Source organism: Cheilinus undulatus, linkage group 8 (assembly GCF_018320785.1).
Source record: "Cheilinus undulatus linkage group 8, ASM1832078v1, whole genome shotgun sequence".
NCBI classification, from domain to species: Eukaryota; Metazoa; Chordata; class Actinopteri; order Labriformes; family Labridae; genus Cheilinus; species Cheilinus undulatus.
In genome coordinates, this window is record NC_054872.1 from 53366127 (window position 1) to 53388115 (window position 21989).

Consider the following 21989-nt stretch of genomic DNA (forward strand, 5'->3'; position numbering starts at 1 on the left):
AATGAGTAATAATGGCAGCATGGCCCCACCACATAAATCTAACACGCATCTGTGAATACAGGGGTGTCAAACTCAATCACAGAATTTAGGTCTAACCTGAGGGCCAACATTCAACCATAAACCGTCAACTTCATTTCACCAGTGATAAATTATGGGAAAAAACTTTTGTGATTAAAAAAGTCAAAATGAAAAGTTAAAGCGCTCAAACTCTGAGGTAAAAAAAAAAAATGTATGTATTCAAAAGGTCAAATTACATTCAAAAGTCATGAGTTTAAGATGTCAGAATATCAGTTCAAATGATACATTTTGAGTCTAAAAGGTAAAAATATGAGATTAAAAGTCAAGTTAGGAGTTGGAAGGTCAAAAGAGATGAAATTTGAAATATTTATTTAAAAAGGTAAAAATCATGATTTAAAATGTAACATTTTGAATCAAAAAAGTTTGAAATCTGTGATAAAAGTCAAAATTCTGAATTGAAAAGGTTAAGATATTAAATAAAAAGTCAAAATCAGGTTTAAGTCATAAGTCTGAGATGCAAAATTGTAAATATGAAATGAAAACACAAATAATTTTTCCCCACATTCCTGACTTTCTATCTGATAATTTTTACTCTTTACTTTTTACATTTTTTAAGCTTTAACAAGGATTTTATAAATCATCAGGGTTAAATTTACATTTTTATTGTGAAGGAAATCTGCAGACCTCATACCGGTGGGCCGGGTATGATAAAAATAAGATATGATCATGTGGGCCAGGTTTAACTGTACCACGGGCCAGATTTAGCCCCCGGGCTTTGAGTTTGACACCCCTGCACTATATGGACAAAAGTATTTGGCCACACCTGTTATCATTGAATCCAGGGGTTTCAATCAGACTACAGGTGTTTTTAAATCACCACCTATCCATTCAGCCTCAAACATCTGAGATCCTAAACGGGTCGTTGTGAAGAGCTCAGAGACTTCCAGCGTGGTTCTGTGATGATGACACCTTTAAGGATATTCCACAGCCAGCTGTCACTGATATTATCAGAAAGTCTCCAACACTCTGCTGATTCCATCGCTGCAGAGTTCTGAACTTCCTCTGGCATTAATGTAAATACTAAAACTGCAGCAGGAGCTTCATGGATGGGTTTCCATGGCAACAGCTGCATGCAAGCCTCACATCACTAAGCATCAGATGGATTGTTCTGTAGACTGACCAATCATCTTCTCTGTTTACAGTCAGATGGATGAGTCTGGGTTCTGAGGATGCTGGGAGAACATTACCTGTCTGACTGTGAAGTCTGGAGGAACTCCACATGACTGTGCCCTCAACCCCATCCAGCACCTTTGGGATGAACTAGAACAGAGATTGTGGTCCAGACCTTCTGGTCCAACATCAGAGCCTGACCTCATAAATGCTCTACAGGATGAATGGACACACATTCCCACAGACACACTCCAGACTGTTGTGGAAAGCCTTCAGAAAGGAGTGGAGGCTGTTAGAGCTGCAGAATGGGGAAACGCCATATTATATTACATGGATTTGACTGTTCCAGTCCCTCTTGGTGGGATGGGAATACGGCCAAATACTTTTGTCCATATAGTGGACAGAAGAGGAAAATGTTTGGTACTGACAATATGTGATGTTAAGTTATATTAGCCCTGTTTTCATCGTGATCACCTGTTTGGCCTGCAGTGGGAGCTTGTTGGAGATCTTCTGCTGCTTCTTGTTCAGTCAGGTGATGCAGAACTGCTCGCAGACGTTTCTCTGAAACAAACAATCACATCGTTCAGATGCAGGGAGGACATTTAATGACATTTACTCTTTGAGTTCATTATCCATAAATAATTAGAAGAGTCTGAATCCAATATTCCAACCCACAGGTTGCTGTTGAGTCCTCTGATATATGGGGGTGTGTTAGTGCTCATGACATGGGTCACTCACTCATCTGTGATGTATGGGGGTGTGTTAGTGGTCGTGACATGGGTTATTAATACATATCTATGATGGTATGGGGGTGTATTAGTGCTCATGACATGGGTTATTAATACATATCTATGATGGTATGGGGGTGTATTAGTGCTCATGACATGGGTTATTAATACATATCTATGATGGTATGGGGGTGTATTAGTGCTCATGGCATGGGTCACTCACACATCTGTGATGGTATGGGGGTGTATTAGTGCTCATGACATGGGTCACTCACACATCTGTGATGGTATGGGGGTGTATTAGTGCTCATGACATGGGTCACTCACACATCTGTGATGGTATGGGGGTGTATTAGTGCTCATGGCATGGGTCACTAACACATCTGTGATGGTATGGGGGTGTATTAGTGCTCATGACATGGGTCACTCACACATCTGTGATGGCAGGGACCTGTACGGGGTTGGGGGTGTATAACTGTGTTCTAATGACCATCAAGAGATGACCAATGCAGATTTTCTTTCACAACTCGTCTGTTTAGGTTTGTGATCCAAACCTCTCTCTTGTGAAATATGTGTAGAGCATTATGAAGAGAAACATGACACCAGAAATTCCACATTGAGTAACTTTGGATTTGCATGAAGCAAGAGTGGGAAAAATTTTCTCTTTAGATTCTTCAACAGTGGTGTCACTCCTCAGGCTTTTACAGAGTCCTCAGAAGAAAATGCGATGGAACACAGAGGGAAACATGATGCATGTATAAAACCCAGAATGTGTGATTAAAAAGCAATACATTTGGTTAGTTTGAATTTTACATTTCTTTTGTTCAGTTAAATAAAGGTTAGAAGGGTTTATGAATCAGTTTCAGGTCTTTATTGTTTTGCACAGTGTCTTAACTTTTTTGGAATTATGGTTTTAAACCAACCAATGTTGGGTGTCTGGGAATCTACTCCTGTTACATCTTGTTGAGTCTAACTAGAATCGTAGTGAAGTTTAAATGTTTCGTCTGGGCGAGCTGTTCTCTGCTCTGATTGGTTGAAGAGGCGCTCTGGTGACCTTTATGAAAGCAAGCAGAGGCGTTTCAGATCAGTCGTCAAAGTCATGAATAAATCTGAGATTAAAAAATAAAGCAGGACAAGGAGAAGCTGAGGCGAAACTGTTGTTAACGGGTTTTATGAGCTGGATAAGGAGGCCGACCTTCTGATCAGTAACCATCTTTACTCCTCTCTCTATCAGCTTTTATCTCTCTCTTCTCTTCGCTCCACTTTAATCTCAGCTCTGCTATCCAGCTCACAACACATCATAAATGAGTGATAGATTAACTATCAGAATTATTGATTAACCTGATCTGACCTGAGCTGCAGCGTAAACTTACATAAGGCTTCTGCAGGATGTAAACAGAGCCTTGATGTCAGGGTCAACCTCACGTTCATGTTGGAGAGAGACTCCTACAGTCAGTCTGCGTATAAAACATGGATCACTTCATTCCAGTCCAGCCCTGAAGGACTCCGAGACTGAGAGAAACCAAGACTGAACTGTTTGGCCTCAATTCTAAATCTGGAAGAAACCAGCCTCCCCTCATCACCTGACCAGTACCAGAGAAGCATGGTGGTGGCAGCATCATGCTGTGGGGGTGTTTCTCAGCAGCAGGGACTGAGTGGTCCAGCCAGAGGCCTGACCTGAACCCTATCTAACATGTCTGGAGGGACCTGTCCACCAACAGTCCCCATCCAACCTGACTGGCTAAAGAGGATTAGCGAAGAAGAATGGCAGAAAATCCCCAATCCAGGTCTGTCATGATGGGGAATTGAGTGTAGATTAACGAGAATAAAAATGACTTTGAATGACTGTAGCATCAGGATGAAACAGTGGTGGGGGTCTGAATACTTTAAGAAAGCACTGTAACTAAGAGATGGAGATCAGCCTGTAAAGTTCCATCCTTCAGTAGTCATATCAGACTACAACCAGGTTGAGGTTTGACTGGCCTAGTTTTAGTGTTTGTCTATTGACCCTGTAGTTCAGGGATCAGTCACAATGTTTGTACAGAAACAACAATGATGATAAAACTGGTAAAACTCCAGAAAGATTTAGGAGAGGCTCTCTGGTTGAAGTATGATTATTCGTAAATTCTCTTTGTTAATGAAGTCAGTATGACTGTATGAACATTTTTGAAAACAGTATGACTGTATGAATATAGATGAAAACAGTCAGTATGACTGTATGAATATAGATGAAAACAGTCAGTATGACTGTATGAATATAGATGAAAACAGTCAGTATGACTGTATGAATATAGATGAAAACAGTCAGTATGACTGTATGACTATAGATGAAAACAGTCAGTATGACTGTATGAATATAGATGAAAACAGTCAGTATGACTGTATGAATATAGATGAAATCAGTCAGTATGACTGTATGAATATAGATGAAATCAGTCAGTATGACTGTATGAATATAGATGAAATCAGTCAGTATGACTGTATGAATATAGATGAAAACAGTCAGTATGACTGTATGAATATAGATGAAATCAGTCAGTATGACTGTATGAATATAGATGAAATCAGTCAGTATGACTGTATGAATATAGATGAAATCAGTCAGTATGACTGTATGAATATAGATGAAATCAGTCAGTATGACTGTATGAATATAGATGAAAACAGTCAGTATGACTGTATGAATATAGATGAAATCAGTCAGTATGACTGTATGAATATAGATGAAATCAGTCAGTATGACTGTATGAATATAGATGAAATCAGTCAGTATGACTGTATGACTATAGATGAAAACAGTCAGTATGACTGTATGAATATAGATGAAATCAGTCAGTATGACTGTATGACTATAGATGAAATCAGTCAGTATGACTGTATGACTATAGATGAAAACAGTCAGTATGACTGTATGACTATAGATGAAAACAGTCAGTATGACTGTATGACTATAGATGAAAACAGTCAGTATGACTGTATGACTATAGATGAAAACAGTCAGTATGACTGTATGAATATAGATGAAAACAGTCAGTATGACTGTATGAATATAGATGAAAACAGTCAGTATGACTGTATGAATATAGATGAAAACAGTCAGTATGACTGTATGACTATAGATGAAAACAGTCAGTATGACTGTATGACTATAGATGAAATCAGTCAGTATGACTGTATGACTATAGATGAAAACAGTCAGTATGACTGTATGACTATAGATGAAATCAGTCAGTATGACTGTATGACTATAGATGAAAACAGTCAGTATGACTGTATGACCATGTATGAAATCAGTCAGTATGACTGTATGACTATAGATGAAAACAGTCAGTATGACTGTATGACTATAGATGAAAACAGTCAGTATGACTGTATGACCATGTATGAAATCAGTCAGTATGACTGTATGACTATAGATGAAAACAGTCAGTATGACTGTATGAATATAGATGAAAACAGTCAGTATGACTGTATGAATATAGATGAAATCAGTCAGTATGACTGTATGAATATAGATGAAAACAGTCAGTATGACTGTATGAATATAGATGAAATCAGTCAGTATGACTGTATGACTATAGATGAAATCAGTCAGTATGACTGTATGACTATAGATGAAAACAGTCAGTATGACTGTATGACTATAGATGAAAACAGTCAGTATGACTGTATGACTATAGATGAAATCAGTCAGTATGACTGTATGACTATAGATGAAATCAGTCAGTATGACTGTATGACTATAGATGAAATCAGTCAGTATGACTGTATGACTATAGATGAAATCAGTCAGTATGACTGTATGACTATAGATGAAAACAGTCAGTATGACTGTATGACTATAGATGAAATCAGTCAGTATGACTGTATGACTATAGATGAAAACAGTCAGTATGACTGTATGACCATGTATGAAATCAGTCAGTATGACTGTATGACTATAGATGAAAACAGTCAGTATGACTGTATGAATATAGATGAAAACAGTCAGTATGACTGTATGAATATAGATGAAATCAGTCAGTATGACTGTATGAATATAGATGAAAACAGTCAGTATGACTGTATGAATATAGATGAAAACAGTCAGTATGACTGTATGAATATAGATGAAAACAGTCAGTATGACTGTATGACCATGTATGAAATCAGTCAGTATGACTGTATGACTATAGATGAAAACAGTCAGTATGACTGTATGACTATAGATGAAAACAGTCAGTATGACTGTATGACCATGTATGAAATCAGTCAGTATGACTGTATGACTATAGATGAAAACAGTCAGTATGACTGTATGACTATAGATGAAAACAGTCAGTATGACTGTATGACTATAGATGAAATCAGTCAGTATGACTGTATGACTATAGATGAAAACAGTCAGTATGACTGTATGACCATGTATGAAATCAGTCAGTATGACTGTATGACTATAGATGAAAACAGTCAGTATGACTGTATGAATATAGATGAAAACAGTCAGTATGACTGTATGAATATAGATGAAAACAGTCAGTATGACTGTATGAATATAGATGAAATCAGTCAGTATGACTGTATGACTATAGATGAAATCAGTCAGTATGACTGTATGACTATAGATGAAATCAGTCAGTATGACTGTATGAAAAGAGCATACAGACATCCAGTAGAGGAACAAACAGCAATTGTTATTTTCATGTTCATGCATGACAGGATGTAATTTTTCTCCTTGTGTTGACCTGATAATCCTCCCATTAGAGTCTTTTGACCGACAACAGGGCGTGAGGAGTCCAACATGCAGCTGCAGATCTGAGATCAGGTTTTACCTCCAATAATCTGATGAGCCATCACCAAGCGTCTAACACTGAAAATCTTGACAGACAGCGTTGGAGCTACCTGTTCAAATTCCCTGAGAAAATTAGGACTACATCCAGGTGGTGATCCACCTCTGCGGCCCTTGAACTATCGGTGGTGAAAGACAAAGACAAAAAGACAAATCCATTGAAATGTTCTTGAGCTATGGCGATCACAATAATGGACCTGATGTACGTACGGATATGTGGAGGCATCGAGCACAACAAATATTTACTTTTATTCATTTTATTACATTTGACCAAAAGTTGAGTTTCCTGTCTTTATTCAACCAAAGTGATGGAGGAAAAGACTGAAACAACCACAGGACTGTGACCTTTGGGTCCATGTATTTATGGCCAAAAAACAACAAGAAAATCAGCCCAGAAATCCAAAACCAAGAAAAAAAAGACTGTTTTCTAATTACTGTTCAAAAATACTGTTCACTCAGTTCCTTTAGGACGTTTATATCAGGAATCCAAAAAAGAAAAGAGTTTTCCAGAAAGAAGTGAATAAATAAAAGCTTTTTTAAATGTATTTATTTTGTTATCTCTGTGTTCAGGATAAAGGAAGGTTGAAGAACAGAACAATAATGATGTAACATTCCTTTTCCCCTGCATTTGTGACCCACTGCAGGTGTTGTGAAAGAAAGAATGTTACATCACCACTGTTCCATTCTTGGTCTTCTTTTTTTAAAATAGTGAACACAAAAACAAAAAGATGAAAAACAAATCTTTTTAAAAAGTATTCTTTTAAAGGAAATTAAAAAGTAAACCAGATTCCCAAATCAATAACAATCTCCAAGGCTTTTAAGGGGCCAGTCAGCGTGATTTCCTGGTTGAAACGACCCTCAGAAATCTGAAGGAATTCTTGTTATTCCACTTTTCCAAAGGAAATGTAAAAAATAAAAAAATAAAAAAATAAAAACTGAGCAGTTTTAATCACAGAAACGGAAACAAAATGATCAAATTCAACAAAATGGGTCCAACTTTTGTCAATTCTGTTTTTAGTTTTCTTGTATTGTAGAATGAATGGAAAAAAACATGATCAATGGAAAAGTTTATATTTCAAAATAAAAGTCCTCATGACAAAATAAAAGCCTGCATAGCTATCTGTTGTGTTTTACAGGATGGATGGATGGATGGATGGATGGATGGATGTATGGATGGATGGTGGATGGATGGATGGTGGATGGATGGATGGATGTATGGATGGATGGTGGATGGATGGATGGTGGATGGATGGATGGTGGATGGATGGATGGATGGATGGATGTATGGATGGATGGTGGATGGATGGATGGTGGATGGATGGATGGATGGATGTATGGATGGATGGTGGATGGATGGATGGTGGATGGATGGATGGTGGATGGATGGATGGATGGATGGATGTATGGATGGATGGTGGATGGATGGATGGTGGATGGATGGATGGATGTATGGATGGATGGTGGATGGATGGATGGTGGATGGATGGATGGATGGATGTATGGATGGATGGTGGATGGATGGATGGTGGATGGATGGTGGATGAATGGATGGATAGATGTATGGATGGATGGTGGATGGATGGATGGTGGATGGATGGTGGATGAATGGATGGATGGATGGATGGATGGATGGATGGATGGATGGATGGTTGAATGGATGGATGGATGGATGGTGGATGAATGGATGGATGGATGGATGGATGGATGGTGGATGAATGGATGGATGGATGGATGGATGGATGGATGGATGGTTGAATGGATGGATGGATGGATGGATGGATGGATGATGGATGGATGGATGGATGATGGATGGACGGATGGACGGACGGACGGACGGTGGAAGGATGGATGAATGGATGGATGTATGTTTACCTATATTTCTACTGTTATGAATTATAGTGTAAAACAAAATGGATATCTTTGCAGGCTTTTATTTTAATATGAGGACTTTTATTTTGAAATATAAACCTTCCCACTGTGTCTCTTGTTTTTATGTTCTTCTTTTCTTCCTAAGAAACTAGAAAACTAAAAACAGAGCTGGCAAATATTGGACCCATTTTTTTCAGTTTGATTATTTGGTTTTTGTTTTTGTGACTGAAACTGCTCAGTTTTCTTTTTTTCTTCTTTTACCAAGAAGACGAATTTGTCCAGACTCCTGACGGTCACGTCAACCAGGAAATGGAAGTGCTGGTAAACAGGCTGACTGGCCAAGTGCTTTGTTTTTTTAAACAGTAGATCAGGAGCAGCTTGTTGAACTCCGATTAAAAGCCTGCTGTCTGTCTGCTTAGGCCGCCCTTGTTGTTAACATAATATCTCATCAACACTTTGAGGGATTTTCTTTAAACTTTGGACACATGTCCACATAAACTCAGGGGTCAGCTGATAAGATAGGAAGGTCAAAGGTCCTGTCGGTCATAGGTACTGTAACACACTTAAACAGGTTAACATAACTCCCCATCCAGGCCTCTCTCTGCTGGCTTCCTGTCTGTTTAGAGTCATTCCAAGACTTCACGGTACGGAGGCATTATTGTTGCAAAACTCCAGAGTGCATGTTAACTTTTTTAAGTTGTGAATTATTGATTTAGGTCTCAGATTTATCATCAGTCTTTCCAATCAAACCTGCCTTTGTGCTCTAAACTGCCTCCTTGTTCTCAGATTTTCTCTGTGTTCTAAACATCTGACAGCTGATGATCACATTTCTAACATTCTTCTCTTATTTAGGTTCATTCTGCTTTTCTGTCAAAGTGACTCTGATTTTTCTCTAAACATATTTTTGCTGATGAGGCAGCCAATAGGAAACAGGTAGAAGATGGACCAATCACGTTAGCCCGTTGTTGCTATGCTGCTCTCCTTTGATCTCACTGAGAGAGTCCCAACATTCTATCACACACACACACACACACCCACACACACACATACATGGTAAAAGTGTGAGAGCCAAAAAAGGACGACAGAGTACAGAGAAAACCTTCTCTCTGATCTTTCAGGCACTTCAGATGAAACTGGGAATAAAAAAAACTTTATCAAAAAACAACTGAAAAAAATGACTAAACATGGAACACTAGGACTGTAACATTCTTTTTCACAACACCTGTAGGGGGTCACACATCAAGGAAATGAATAAGAATGTTACATCACCAGGGCTCTGACCTTTGTTTTTATTCAGAGTTTGATCTTTTTAGAGAAAAACAAAAACAAAAAAGAAAATAAGATTTTTTTTTTAATTGAACATTTTTTTGGTTCATAAGAACAGCACTTTTTTCACGTTTTATTTTATTTTCCTATTTTTAAACACTAATTCAGAAACTGTGTTTCCTGGTTTAGTTTTTCTCATTCCAAATTAAAAACCAGTTTTCTGTAAAAACACTTTATGTCTATCTCTGATGGATTTTTATGATTCCTGTTAAAGTTTGAGGATTTTTGGCTCCCAGACTTTTACTGTGCGTGTGTGTGTGTGTGTGTGTGTGTGTGTGTGTGTGTGTGTGTGTGATAGAATGTTGGGACTCTCTCAGTGAGATCAAAGCAAATGTCTCCAGGAAAGCAGCATAGCAACAACGGGCAGAGTGAAAATGATTGGTCCAACTTCTACCTGTTTCCTATTGGCTGCCTCATCAGCAGAAATACATTTAGAGAAAAATCAGTCGGTTCATCAAAGAATCAAAGAGCAGAGAGACGTTTAGAGCGCAGAGAAAGTTTCGTACGCCACAGAGAGAAACCAGCGCGTCAGTTTGAATCATCCTGAATGAGAGAAGAATGTTAGAAATGTGATCATCAACTAAAGATCAGAGTCTGTCAGACATTTAGAGCACAAACAGTATAATCTAAGAACAAGGAGGCAGTTTAGAGCAGGGGTTCTCAACATAGGGGTCAGGGCCCCATTGGGGGTCACGAGACACGGAGAGGGGGTCTCCAGACGCTTTAAAAAACTAAGAACATTTTTGAATTACACTGTTGCCACTTTACACCAATTTAACCTAATCTTAACCAATTTTTATCATTTTTCCCACCAATTTTAACACATTTTTGCAACTTAATCCCATTTTTTGTCAATTTTAAAGCCTTTCCACCATATTTTCCTGCCTGTTTTTGCCACTTCTGAACCAAATCTTGCAACTGTCTTGCCTATTGTTGGCACATTATTACCACTGTTAACCCCTTTTACCACTTTTAAAGCAACATTTCACAACTTGACATGCCCATTATTGCCAGTTTCTGACTTTTTCTGCCTCAGCTAACGCCGTTTTAGCCACTTTTGAATCCCTTTAACCACTTAATATGCCCATTTCTGCCACTTTCACCCATTTTTGCCACTTCTTTTTGCAGCTTTTAACCTATTTTGGTCATGTTTTGCCACATTTTTGCCACTTTTATTCAATTTTTGTTGAATAAAAGTTTTAGCCACTTTTGTGCCATTTTTTACCGGTTCCTGTGCCTTTTAACAGTTTTTCTTTTTTTTTTTACCACTTAGTCTCGCCTCTTCTAACAAATTTTTGTTATTGTTTGATCATTTTGCAACTTTATTGCCATTTGAGGGCAATTTTTGCTACTTCCCTCTGCTTTAAGGCAAATTTAGACACTTATCAACCCATTTTCTGCCCTTTTTGCAGTATTTTTGCTACTTCTTTTGCAGTTTCTTTACCTGTTTTTCCCACTTTTATCTCATTTTTGGCATTTCTATCCCATTTCTGCTGCCTTTTAAAACCCAGTTTCACCACCTTTCCCACCTTTTCTTGCCACTTTAACTCATTTTTTGCAACTTTTAACCTATTTTGATCATGTTTTGCCACATTTTTGCCACTTTTATGAGATTTTGGTTGTTTTTTGCCCATGTTAACCACTTTTGTGCTTCTTCTTACCAAGTTTTGTTTTTTTTTTTTTTAACATTTTGCAACTTTTCTGCCACTTGAGGTCAATTTTTACCACTTGAACCCATTTTTCTCTCTTCATTGCAACATATTTGCCCCTTGTTTTGCAATTTCTTTGCCTAATTTTGCCACTTCTAACATATTTTGCCACTTCTTTTTGGCACTTTTAAGAAATTTTGGCTCTTTTTTGCCCATTTTGCAACTTTATCACCACATGAGGGCAACTTTTTCCATTTTTTTCCACTTTAAGGCAAATTTAGACACTTATCCACCAATTTTCTGCCTTTTTTGCCTTATTTTTGCCGCTTCTTTTGCAATTTATTTGCCTGCATTTTTCCACTTTTATCTATTTTTTTGGCATTTCTAACCCATTTCTGCTACTTTTCTTTCACCACCTTTTTTGCGATTTTCAACCCATTTCAGCCATTTTTAATGTGTGTTAATTTTGTTTTAAACTAAAGGGATTTTGAATGGAGTGAAATCAGAGACCTTAATCAACGAGTCATGATGTCAGAGTGTTAAAATGCACTCTTGAGTTTTGTAACAATAATGACTCCATAATTTGGAGGGCTAATTCTGTACGTTTCTGTCCCGTCCCTGCTGGCAGGTGAAAACATTTCCCTCCAGTCAGCATTCATAAAAAGCTTCCTCACGAACGTGCCGCCCTTTTCTAGCAGTGTCTAACAGCATGCACTCTTCAAAGCGGCCTCATTGAGACCCCCATGATAGCCTCAGGACCCCCTTTAGGAACCTCTATGGTAACTGGATTTGGGGGTCACAGAGGTCAACCTTTGCTTCTAAGATTTCTAGAAAAACCAGCGCAGCAGGGAGGGATGTTAGAGCTCATCCTGGTCTTAAACTTTAAGGTTTCTGCAGGTAATGAAGCGTTTAAACTCTTCGTTTAGAGAGTCACGCTCAAATTTAACATCATAGACAGAAGAATGACTTTCTAGTGGAGCGACAGCAGACCAGAATGAAAAAGTCCACTAAGATCATGAAAAAGGGGTCTTTCTGAGCTCTTTTAGCCCTGTCCCTCAAACATCCTGAGTCTGCCTCTGTCCTGAGAGGACTCCTGCACATGGAGATGACCCGGTAGATCGCCCCCCTACTGGCTGGTGAGCTGTGATTTAAAGTGCTAGATGTGACAGACTGCTCCTTTAATTCAGAGTCCTGAGTTGCACAGGAACTCTCCAAATGTTCAGAGAAGGAGGACAAAGGTGAGCCGGCTCAGAGAGTGAGGCAGAGGAGCGATGAAGGAGTGAAGGCATGAAAGTACTCACCCATCTCTGATCAGGTCCTGCAGCCCGGCTCGTCTCACGCTCACAACCCCCTTTGGATCAGATCCACGCTGAAAAACCCAGCAGGGAGGGGGGTCAGCTTTTCTCACATCAAAACAGAGCCAATCAGAGCAGAGGGGAGGGGCTTACACTGCAGTCAGACAGCATGATGTTAACCCTTCAAAGCCCAGGAAGTTCAAACAAATATCAACCACAGACAGCATCCCACCACCACCAGGAAGTAGTGACATCATTCTGTCAACCAGGGCGGATATGGATGATTATTCAGGACTGAGCTTCAAACCAAAACTAGAGTTCTAAAACCTCAGTTTTCTAGATCCTTCATTAGAACACAGACAAACCTGCCCTCTCTCCCTGTGCTCACTCCTGAGGAACAGGACAGGACAGGACCCTTCCTCTAACTACATGGCAAAAATAGAGGGAAAAAGCCCCAACATCCCCAGCTTCACCAACATTCCATCCTCTGCCTGTGAAGAATGATTGAAGCCAGTGAAACATTCCATCCTTGAGTTATGAGCAGTTAGATCTGTTAGAAACCTGATTTTCCCTTCAGAGAAACTCTGCTCATTAGGGAGACCAGGTCCACCTGAGCTGTCTGCTCCCAGGTGTCTGCTCCCAGGTGTCTGCGCCCAGGTGTCTGCTCCCAGGTGTCTGCTCCCAGGTGTCTGCTCCCAGGTGTCTGCTCCCAGGTGTCTGTGCCCAGGTGTCTGTGCCCAGGTGTCTGCTCACAGGTGTCTGCTCCCAGGTGTCTGCTCCCAGGTGTCTGCTCCCAGGTGTCTGCTCCCAGGTGTCTGCTCACAGGTGTCTGCTCCCAGGTGTCTGTGCCCAGGTGTCTGTGCCAAGGTGTCTGCTCACAGGTGTCTGCTCCCAGGTGTCTGCTCCCAGGTGTCTGCTCCCAGGTGTCTGCGCCCAGGTGTCTGCTCCCAGGTGTCTGTGCCCAGGTGTCTGCTCCCAGGTGTCTGCTCCCAGGTGTCTGCGCCCAGGTGTCTGCTCCCAGGTGTCTGCTCCCAGGTGTCTGCTCCCAGGTGTCTGCTCACAGGTGTCTGCTCCCAGGTGTCTGTGCCCAGGTGTCTGCTCCCAGGTGTCTGCTCCCAGGTGTCTGCGCCCAGGTGTCTGCTCCCAGGTGTCTGCTCCCAGGTGTCTGCTCCCAGGTGTCTGCTCCCAGGTGTCTGCTCCCAGGTGTCTGCTCACAGGTGTCTGCTCCCAGGTGTCTGTGCCCAGGTGTCTGCTCCCAGGTGTCTGCTCCCAGGTGTCTGCTCCCAGGTGTCTGTGCCCAGGTGTCTGCTCCCAGGTGTCTGCGCCCAGGTGTCTGCTCCCAGGTGTCTGTGCCCAGGTGTCTGCTCCCAGGTGTCTGCTCCCAGGTGTCTGCGCCCAGGTGTCTGCTCCCAGGTGTCTGCTCCCAGGTGTCTGCTCCCAGGTGTCTGTGCCGAGGTGTCTGCTCCCAGGTGTCTGCGCCCAGGTGTCTGCTCCCAGGTGTCTGTGCCCAGGTGTCTGCTCCCAGGTGTCTGCTCCCAGGTGTCTGCGCCCAGGTGTCTGCTCCCAGGTGTCTGCTCCCAAGTGTCTGCGCCCAGGTGTCTGTGCCCAGGTGTCTGCTCCCAGGTGTCTGCTCCCAGGTGTCTGCTCCCAGGTGTCTGCTCCCAGGTGTCTGCTCCCAGGTGTCTGCTCCCAGGTGTCTGCTCCCAGGTGTCTGCTCCCAGGTGTCTGCGCCCAGGTGTCTGCTCCCAGGTGTCTGCTCCCAGGTGTCTGCTCCCAGGTGTCTGCTCCCAGGTGTCTGTGCCCAGGTGTCTGTGCCCAGGTGTCTGCTCACAGGTGTCTGCTCCCAGGTGTCTGCTCCCAGGTGTCTGCTCCCAGGTGTCTGCTCCCAGGTGTCTGCTCACAGGTGTCTGCTCCCAGGTGTCTGTGCCCAGGTGTCTGTGCCAAGGTGTCTGCTCACAGGTGTCTGCTCCCAGGTGTCTGCTCCCAGGTGTCTGCTCCCAGGTGTCTGCGCCCAGGTGTCTGCTCCCAGGTGTCTGTGCCCAGGTGTCTGCTCCCAGGTGTCTGCTCCCAGGTGTCTGCGCCCAGGTGTCTGCTCCCAGGTGTCTGCTCCCAGGTGTCTGCTCCCAGGTGTCTGCTCCCAGGTGTCTGCTCACAGGTGTCTGCTCCCAGGTGTCTGTGCCCAGGTGTCTGCTCCCAGGTGTCTGCTCCCAGGTGTCTGCGCCCAGGTGTCTGCTCCCAGGTGTCTGCTCCCAGGTGTCTGCTCCCAGGTGTCTGCTCCCAGGTGTCTGCTCCCAGGTGTCTGCTCACAGGTGTCTGCTCCCAGGTGTCTGTGCCCAGGTGTCTGCTCCCAGGTGTCTGCTCCCAGGTGTCTGCTCCCAGGTGTCTGTGCCCAGGTGTCTGCTCCCAGGTGTCTGCGCCCAGGTGTCTGCTCCCAGGTGTCTGTGCCCAGGTGTCTGCTCCCAGGTGTCTGCTCCCAGGTGTCTGCGCCCAGGTGTCTGCTCCCAGGTGTCTGCTCCCAGGTGTCTGCTCCCAGGTGTCTGTGCCGAGGTGTCTGCTCCCAGGTGTCTGCGCCCAGGTGTCTGCTCCCAGGTGTCTGTGCCCAGGTGTCTGCTCCCAGGTGTCTGCTCCCAGGTGTCTGCTCCCAGGTGTCTGCTCCCAGGTGTCTGCTCCCAAGTGTCTGCGCCCAGGTGTCTGTGCCCAGGTGTCTGTGCCCAGGTGTCTGCTCCCAGGTGTCTGTGCCCAGGTGTCTGCGCCCAGGTGTCTGCGCCCAGGTGTCTGTGCCCAGGTGTCTGTGCCCAGGTGTCTGCTCCCAGGTGTCTGCTCCCAGGTGTCTGTGCCCAGGTGTCTGTGCCCAGGTGTCTGCTCCCAGGTGTCTGCGCCCAGGTGTCTGTGCCCAGGTGTCTGCTCCCAGGTGTCTGCGCCCAGGTGTCTGCTCCCAGGTGTCTGTGCCCAGGTGTCTGCTCCCAGGTGTCTGCGCCCAGGTGTCTGTGCCCAGGTGTCTGCTCCCAAGTGTCTGCGCCCAGGTGTCTGTGCCCAGGTGTCTGTGCCCAGGTGTCTGCTCCCAGGTGTCTGTGCCCAGGTGTCTGCTCCCAGGTGTCTGCGCCCAGGTGTCTGTGCCCAGGTGTCTGTGCCCAGGTGTCTGCTCCCAGGTGTCTGTGCCCAGGTGTCTGTGCCCAGGTGTCTGTGCCCAGGTGTCTGCTCCCAGGTGTCTGTGCCCAGGTGTCTGCTCCCAGGTGTCTGTGCCCAGGTGTCTGCGCCCAGGTGTCTGCTCCCAGGTGTCTGTGCCCAGGTGTCTGCTCCCAGGTGTCTGCGCCCAGGTGTCTGCTCCCAGGTGTCTGTGCCCAGGTGTCTGCTCCCAGGTGTCTGCGCCCAGGTGTCTGTGCCCAGGTGTCTGCTCCCAGGTGTCTGCGCCCAGGTGTCTGTGCCCAGGTGTCTGTGCCCAGGTGTCTGCTCCCAGGTGTCTGTGCCCAGGTGTCTGCTCCCAGGTGTCTGTGCCCAGGTGTCTGCGCCCAGGTGTCTGCGCCCAGGTGTCTGTGCCCAGGTGTCTGTGCCCAGGTGTCTGCTCCCAGGTGTCTGCTCCCAGGTGTCTGTGCCCAGGTGTCTGTGCCCAGGTGTCTGCTCCCAGGTGTCTGTGCCCAGGTGTCTGCGCCCAGGTGTCTGCTCACAGGTGACTGATCACAGCTGTATGTGCCCAGGTGTCTGCTCCCAGGTGTCTGCTCCCAGGTGTCTGTGCCCAGGTGTCTGCGCCCAGGTGTCTGCGCCCAGGTGTCTGTGCCCAGGTGTCTGTGCCCAGGTGTCTGCTCCCAGGTGTCTGCGCCCAGGTGTCTGTGCCCAGGTGTCTGCTCCCAGGTGTCTGCGCCCAGGTGTCTGCTCCCAGGTGTCTGTGCCCAGGTGTCTGCTCCCAGGTGTCTGCGCCCAGGTGTCTGTGCCCAGGTGTCTGCTCCCAAGTGTCTGCGCCCAGGTGTCTGTGCCCAGGTGTCTGTGCCCAGGTGTCTGCTCCCAGGTGTCTGTGCCCAGGTGTCTGTGCCCAGGTGTCTGCTCCCAGGTGTCTGTGCCCAGGTGTCTGCTCCCAGGTGTCTGCTCCCAGGTGTCTGCGCCCAGGTGTCTGTGCCCAGGTGTCTGTGCCCAGGTGTCTGCTCCCAGGTGTCTGCGCCCAGGTGTCTGCGCCCAGGTGTCTGCGCCCAGGTGTCTGTGCCCAGGTGTCTGTGCCCAGGTGTCTGCTCCCAGGTGTCTGCTCCCAGGTGTCTGTGCCCAGGTGTCTGTGCCCAGGTGTCTGCTCCCAGGTGTCTGCGCCCAGGTGTCTGTGCCCAGGTGTCTGCTCCCAGGTGTCTGCTCCCAGGTGTCTGCTCCCAGGTGTCTGTGCCCAGGTGTCTGCTCCCAAGTGTCTGCGCCCAGGTGTCTGTGCCCAGGTGTCTGTGCCCAGGTGTCTGCTCCCAGGTGTCTGTGCCCAGGTGTCTGCTCCCAGGTGTCTGCGCCCAGGTGTCTGTGCCCAGGTGTCTGTGCCCAGGTGTCTGCTCCCAGTTGTCTGTGCCCAGGTGTCTGCTCCCAGTTGTCTGTGCCCAGGTGTCTGCTCCCAGGTGTCTGTGCCTGTTACTAGATTTACCACTTTTATCCCCGTTTATTCCCTAAAACTAACGCGTACATTTAATTTTATTGTATTTACGTCATCACATGCAGATCTAAGGTCTACCTGAAGGAGAGCCAGTCCATGTTGTCCTCCTCTTGATACATCCATACTTATTATCCATAATCTAGTCCACAGTTGTTTCTTATTTTGAGCTAAAGACCGCTACAATCACACAGAGCACTTCTGTTGTGATTGACACTCTTTGGCCCGCCCCCCGTCACCCCGTGAACTCACACTCAGTCACGGAGACGGTGGTGACGTCAGCATACGCTGAGCGGTCCAGACCACTCCTGTAGGTTGGCCAGGCTGCTGGCCAAGACGGGACAAGATTTTGGTCTCATAGTCTGGCATGGGGCCGTCATAAACGACCAAAAGACTCGTTTAGTCTGAGCTGGCCTTTAGTGAATTATGGGAACGTAACAACTGGGGGCTCGTCCGGGATGTTTGTTTAGATCTGTTATTCCAGGTAATTGTGCTGGTCACTTTAAAACAGGGGGCCAGACTCAGTCACAGCAGGGACTGGATTCTGGATTCAGGACTAACCTGAGGGTCTAACAGGGTCACCTTTAAACCAGAAACTGTCAACGTCATTTCACCAGAAATAAAATATGAAAAACTGCACTGATAAATGATTTTGAGGTTAAAAAAGTTAAAGAGAGAAGTTGAAAGACTCACAATCTGAGAAAAGTAAATTTATTAGTTCAAAAAGGTAAAAATACGAAATTTAAAAATAATGTTTTTAAAGGCAAATATATTAGAAAGAAGTCAAAATCATGAGTTCAAAGGTCAAAATATGAAATAAAATGTGTAATCATGAAATTAAAAGTCAAAATATGATTCAAAATTTTAAATTGTGAGTCTAAAACAGCGTTACTCAACCCTGTTCAACCAGAGAGTCAAATAGTTGAAAAATACCGTTAAAGAGCCACAATGTAAGAGGATATAAAGGTTAAAGTGGCAGTAAAAACAGTTAAAGGTGGCAAAAAATGGCCAAAAAGTGGCAAAAATGGGGAGGAAAGCATAAAAAACGGGCAGAAACAGGCAAAGATGTGTGAGAAGTGACAAAAAAATGAGTTACGGGGGCAAACAGGGTCAAGAGCAGCAAAAATGTAGTAAAAAATCAGTGAAAAGTGACTGAGACACACTGAGGTGAAAAGATGGACAAAAAACTTTAAAAAGGTGGCAAAAATGGGGGAAAAAGTGGCAAATAATGGCAAAAAAAAAAAGCAAAAAGCAGGACAGAAGTGGCAAAAAGAAGTATCAAAAGCTTGAAAACCAGCAGAAATGGGGAGGAAAAGTAGGAAAAATGGGCAGAAACAGGCAAAAATGGGAGAGAAGTGGGAAAAAAAATGAGTTAAAGGGGACAAACATGGTCAAAGGTGGCAAAAATGCAGCAAAAATCAGTGAAAAGTGACTAAAATGGACAAAAAAACATCACAAAGGTGGCAAAAATGGCATTGAATGGCAAAAAGTGGCAGAAGATGGCAAAAGAAGAAGAAGAACAAAATAGCAAATAGCAAAAAGCAGGACAAAAGTGGCAAAAATGGGTAAAAGAAAGAGAAAAAATGGGCTAAAGCAGCAAAAATGGATTAAAAGTGGCCAATTAAAACTTAATGTACAAGTGTGTGAAACAAACTGATCAGTGTGACCTGCACTGGATCATTTCTGAGGTCAAAGTTTCCTTTTTAAGGTTTTCTGGGGGAAAATGTTTCAGATTTAGACATAAAAGAGCCACATGAGGCTGTAGAGCCACCTAGTCACAGTCAGGAGGTAAAAATCTAAAATAAAATACAAAATAACTGGTTTAAAAGGTCAAAATATGACTGAACATGTAGAATTATGATTCTTAAAGCTCAAAATATTAAATAAGAAGTCAAAATGAGTGTAAATGCTCAAAGTATGACATTAAAAGTCAGAATCCTAAGTTTGAGTCCTGACTGTGAGATGCTAAATTAAAACACAAACTCATTTCTTTCCCACATCCCTGACTTTTTATTGAAATATTTTTACTCCTTACTTTTTCAGATTTTGTGATTTAACGAGGAAATCTTCAATCATCAGGATAAGTTCACATTTTTAGACTCGAGGAGATCTGCAGACCTCAGACTGATGGGACAGTTAGGACAGAACGATCAGATCATACTGAGGGCCGGATTTGGCCCCCGGGCCATGAGTTTGACACCCCTGCTTTAGAAGATTGAAAATTGTTTGCTGCATGAATTATGGAGTTGAGTCTGGACTCATTTGTTGACAACCTGTAAAACAGTAGGAATGAACCTTTAACCTCCCCAGGATGTTTGTGTGTAAATCTACGTAGTTCAGTATGAAGCTCAGTTTCTACGTTGTTCTGGTTTAAAGTCAAGCTTCATGATTATAAACAGAAAATACAGACGGTAGAGAAGTTTATTTACAGTTTCTATAAGAACTATCAGCCCCTCCTGATGTTTGACACTTTGATAGATTTTATAATCAGTCTCAGTCAGTATCATTCTACACAAAAATCCAAAAAGTCAAAGTACACAGATTTATAAAGTAATGTTAGTTAAATAAAATCTGTACTGTAAAATCAGTGAGTGCATAAATATTCCTCCCTCTGGTCAGTCTTTAGTAGAGTCTCCTTTGCCCTGACCATGGAGTCTCCCACAGTCCTTCTGGTGAACTCTAGTCCAGATTGAATCTGAGTTTTCTCCAACAGTGTCTTTCTCTAAAGCTCTGACTGGTGAAGAACCCGGCCAACAGTTGTTGTCTGCAGAGTCTCTCCATCTCAGCTGCTGAAGCTTGGAGCTCCTTCAGAGTAGTCATAGGTGTCTTGGTGTCCTCTCTCTCTAGTCTCCTTCTTGCACGCCCACTCAGTTTGTGAGGACGGTCTGATCTAGGCAGATTTACATGTGACATATTCCTTCATTTCTTCAGGATGGATTTAACTGAACTCTGGGGGATGTTCAGAGACTTGGAGATGTTTCTGACTTAGACTTTCTAATAACTTTTTCTCTGAGTGTTCTTTTGTCTTCATGGTGTAATGGTAGCCAGGAATACTTAGATCAGTCACTTTGAAGGAGGTAATATTTATGCAGTCATTTATTTTACATTGCTGATTTTTATTTCAGTGACATTACATCAGTTCTATTGGCCATGACTGATCTATAAAGTCAATAAAGGGTTAAACATCCTCAGGGGTGAATACCTGCATAGGTTCTGTTCCTAAAATCAGACCTGACTCCTGGATCTTCATGTTGGTTGTGTAAACACAGCCGTCTGACTCTGAATGTGTAACTGGAGTTTACGGCCCATAATGTGTAACTGTGCAGCCTGATAACATCCGAACAGACGTGATAACCTTTACTGCTGGTTGATATGCTCACTATCTGACAAAGAGAGCAAAGCATCATAACCCTGAAGGCTGGCTGTGGGACTCAAGAGCGACTTAAAGCCCTGCTGGAACACAGATGCACCAGCAGTCTGCTGATCGCTGTCTTTGTCGGCACTTTTGGAAAAGTGGGTGGAGCCAGTGAGGAAGAGGGAAAACCTCATTCATTGCAATTTCCACCCATTTTTCTAAAAGCCTACTATTCCAAAGCCTAGTACATGGCTGACTGAGGATGATCTGGGATGTCTGTTATAATGCTCGACAGGTGAGAGGAGTAGCTCCGCCTACTCACCTGAACAGTGCTGCTGTACAGTATGTCGCTAAATTAGGCCCTTTATCGGAGTTGGACACATTTTCATGTTCATAAAGTAGTGACTTATTGGCCGTCCAAAAACACAACACTTGGCCCCATCCTGGCCTCGCTGTGCCCCTGGGTGGAGGGTTTTACTTGTACTGGAACGTGGCAGTGGTCCTCACCTCCTCATCTGAGTCACTGAGTCACACACAGACCCATGTGTAGGGCTGAGCTCAGCGCTCAGCCAAAAAGGAGGGAAAAAGAATGCACACTAGCCTACTATCTGGCTACAAAGGCGCGAAAAGGCCAAACATTCTTTCATGTGCCTTTGATGTAATCCTCTGAAATATGATCCTTTGAAGCTTATAAACATTTCTTCCTCTTTCTTTGATGATGACATCAACAAAATGTATAAACATTCCTTCCTCTGTCTTTGACGATGATGTCATCAAAGCTTATAAACATTCCTTCCTCTGTCTTTGATGATGATGTAATCAAAATGTATAAACATTCCTTCCTCTGTCTTTGACGATGATGTAATCAAAATGTATAAACATTCCTTCCTCTGTCTTTGACGATGGCATGTTTATAAGCTTTGAGGACATCATCAAAGACAGAGGAAGGAATGTTTATAAGCTGTGATGATGTCATCACAACTCATAAACATTCCTTCCTCTGTCTTTGATGATGGCATGTTTATAAGCTTTGAGGACATCATCAAAGACAGAGGAAGGAATGTTTATAAGCTGTGATGATGTCATCACAACTCATAAACATTCCTTCCTCTGTCTTTGACGATGATGTCATCAAAGCTCAT

The 21989-nt window shown here is 43.7% G+C and overlaps 1 protein-coding gene across 1 annotated transcript in view; it reads right to left on the minus strand.

Annotated features, from left to right (window-relative positions):
* The window catches only part of selenbp1 (selenium binding protein 1), a 38748-nt gene extending 25789 nt beyond the window's left edge, over positions 1-12959 (minus strand). Inside the window, exons 1-2 of the mRNA XM_041793486.1 lie at positions 12890-12959; positions 1663-1749 (exon numbers count right to left, since the gene is read on the minus strand). Coding sequence (XP_041649420.1) covers positions 1663-1749; positions 12890-12893 — 91 coding nt within the window. The 5' untranslated portion in view covers positions 12894-12959. The remainder of the gene's footprint in view (positions 1-1662; positions 1750-12889) is intronic.
* Positions 12960-21989: the final 9030 nt, after the last annotated feature.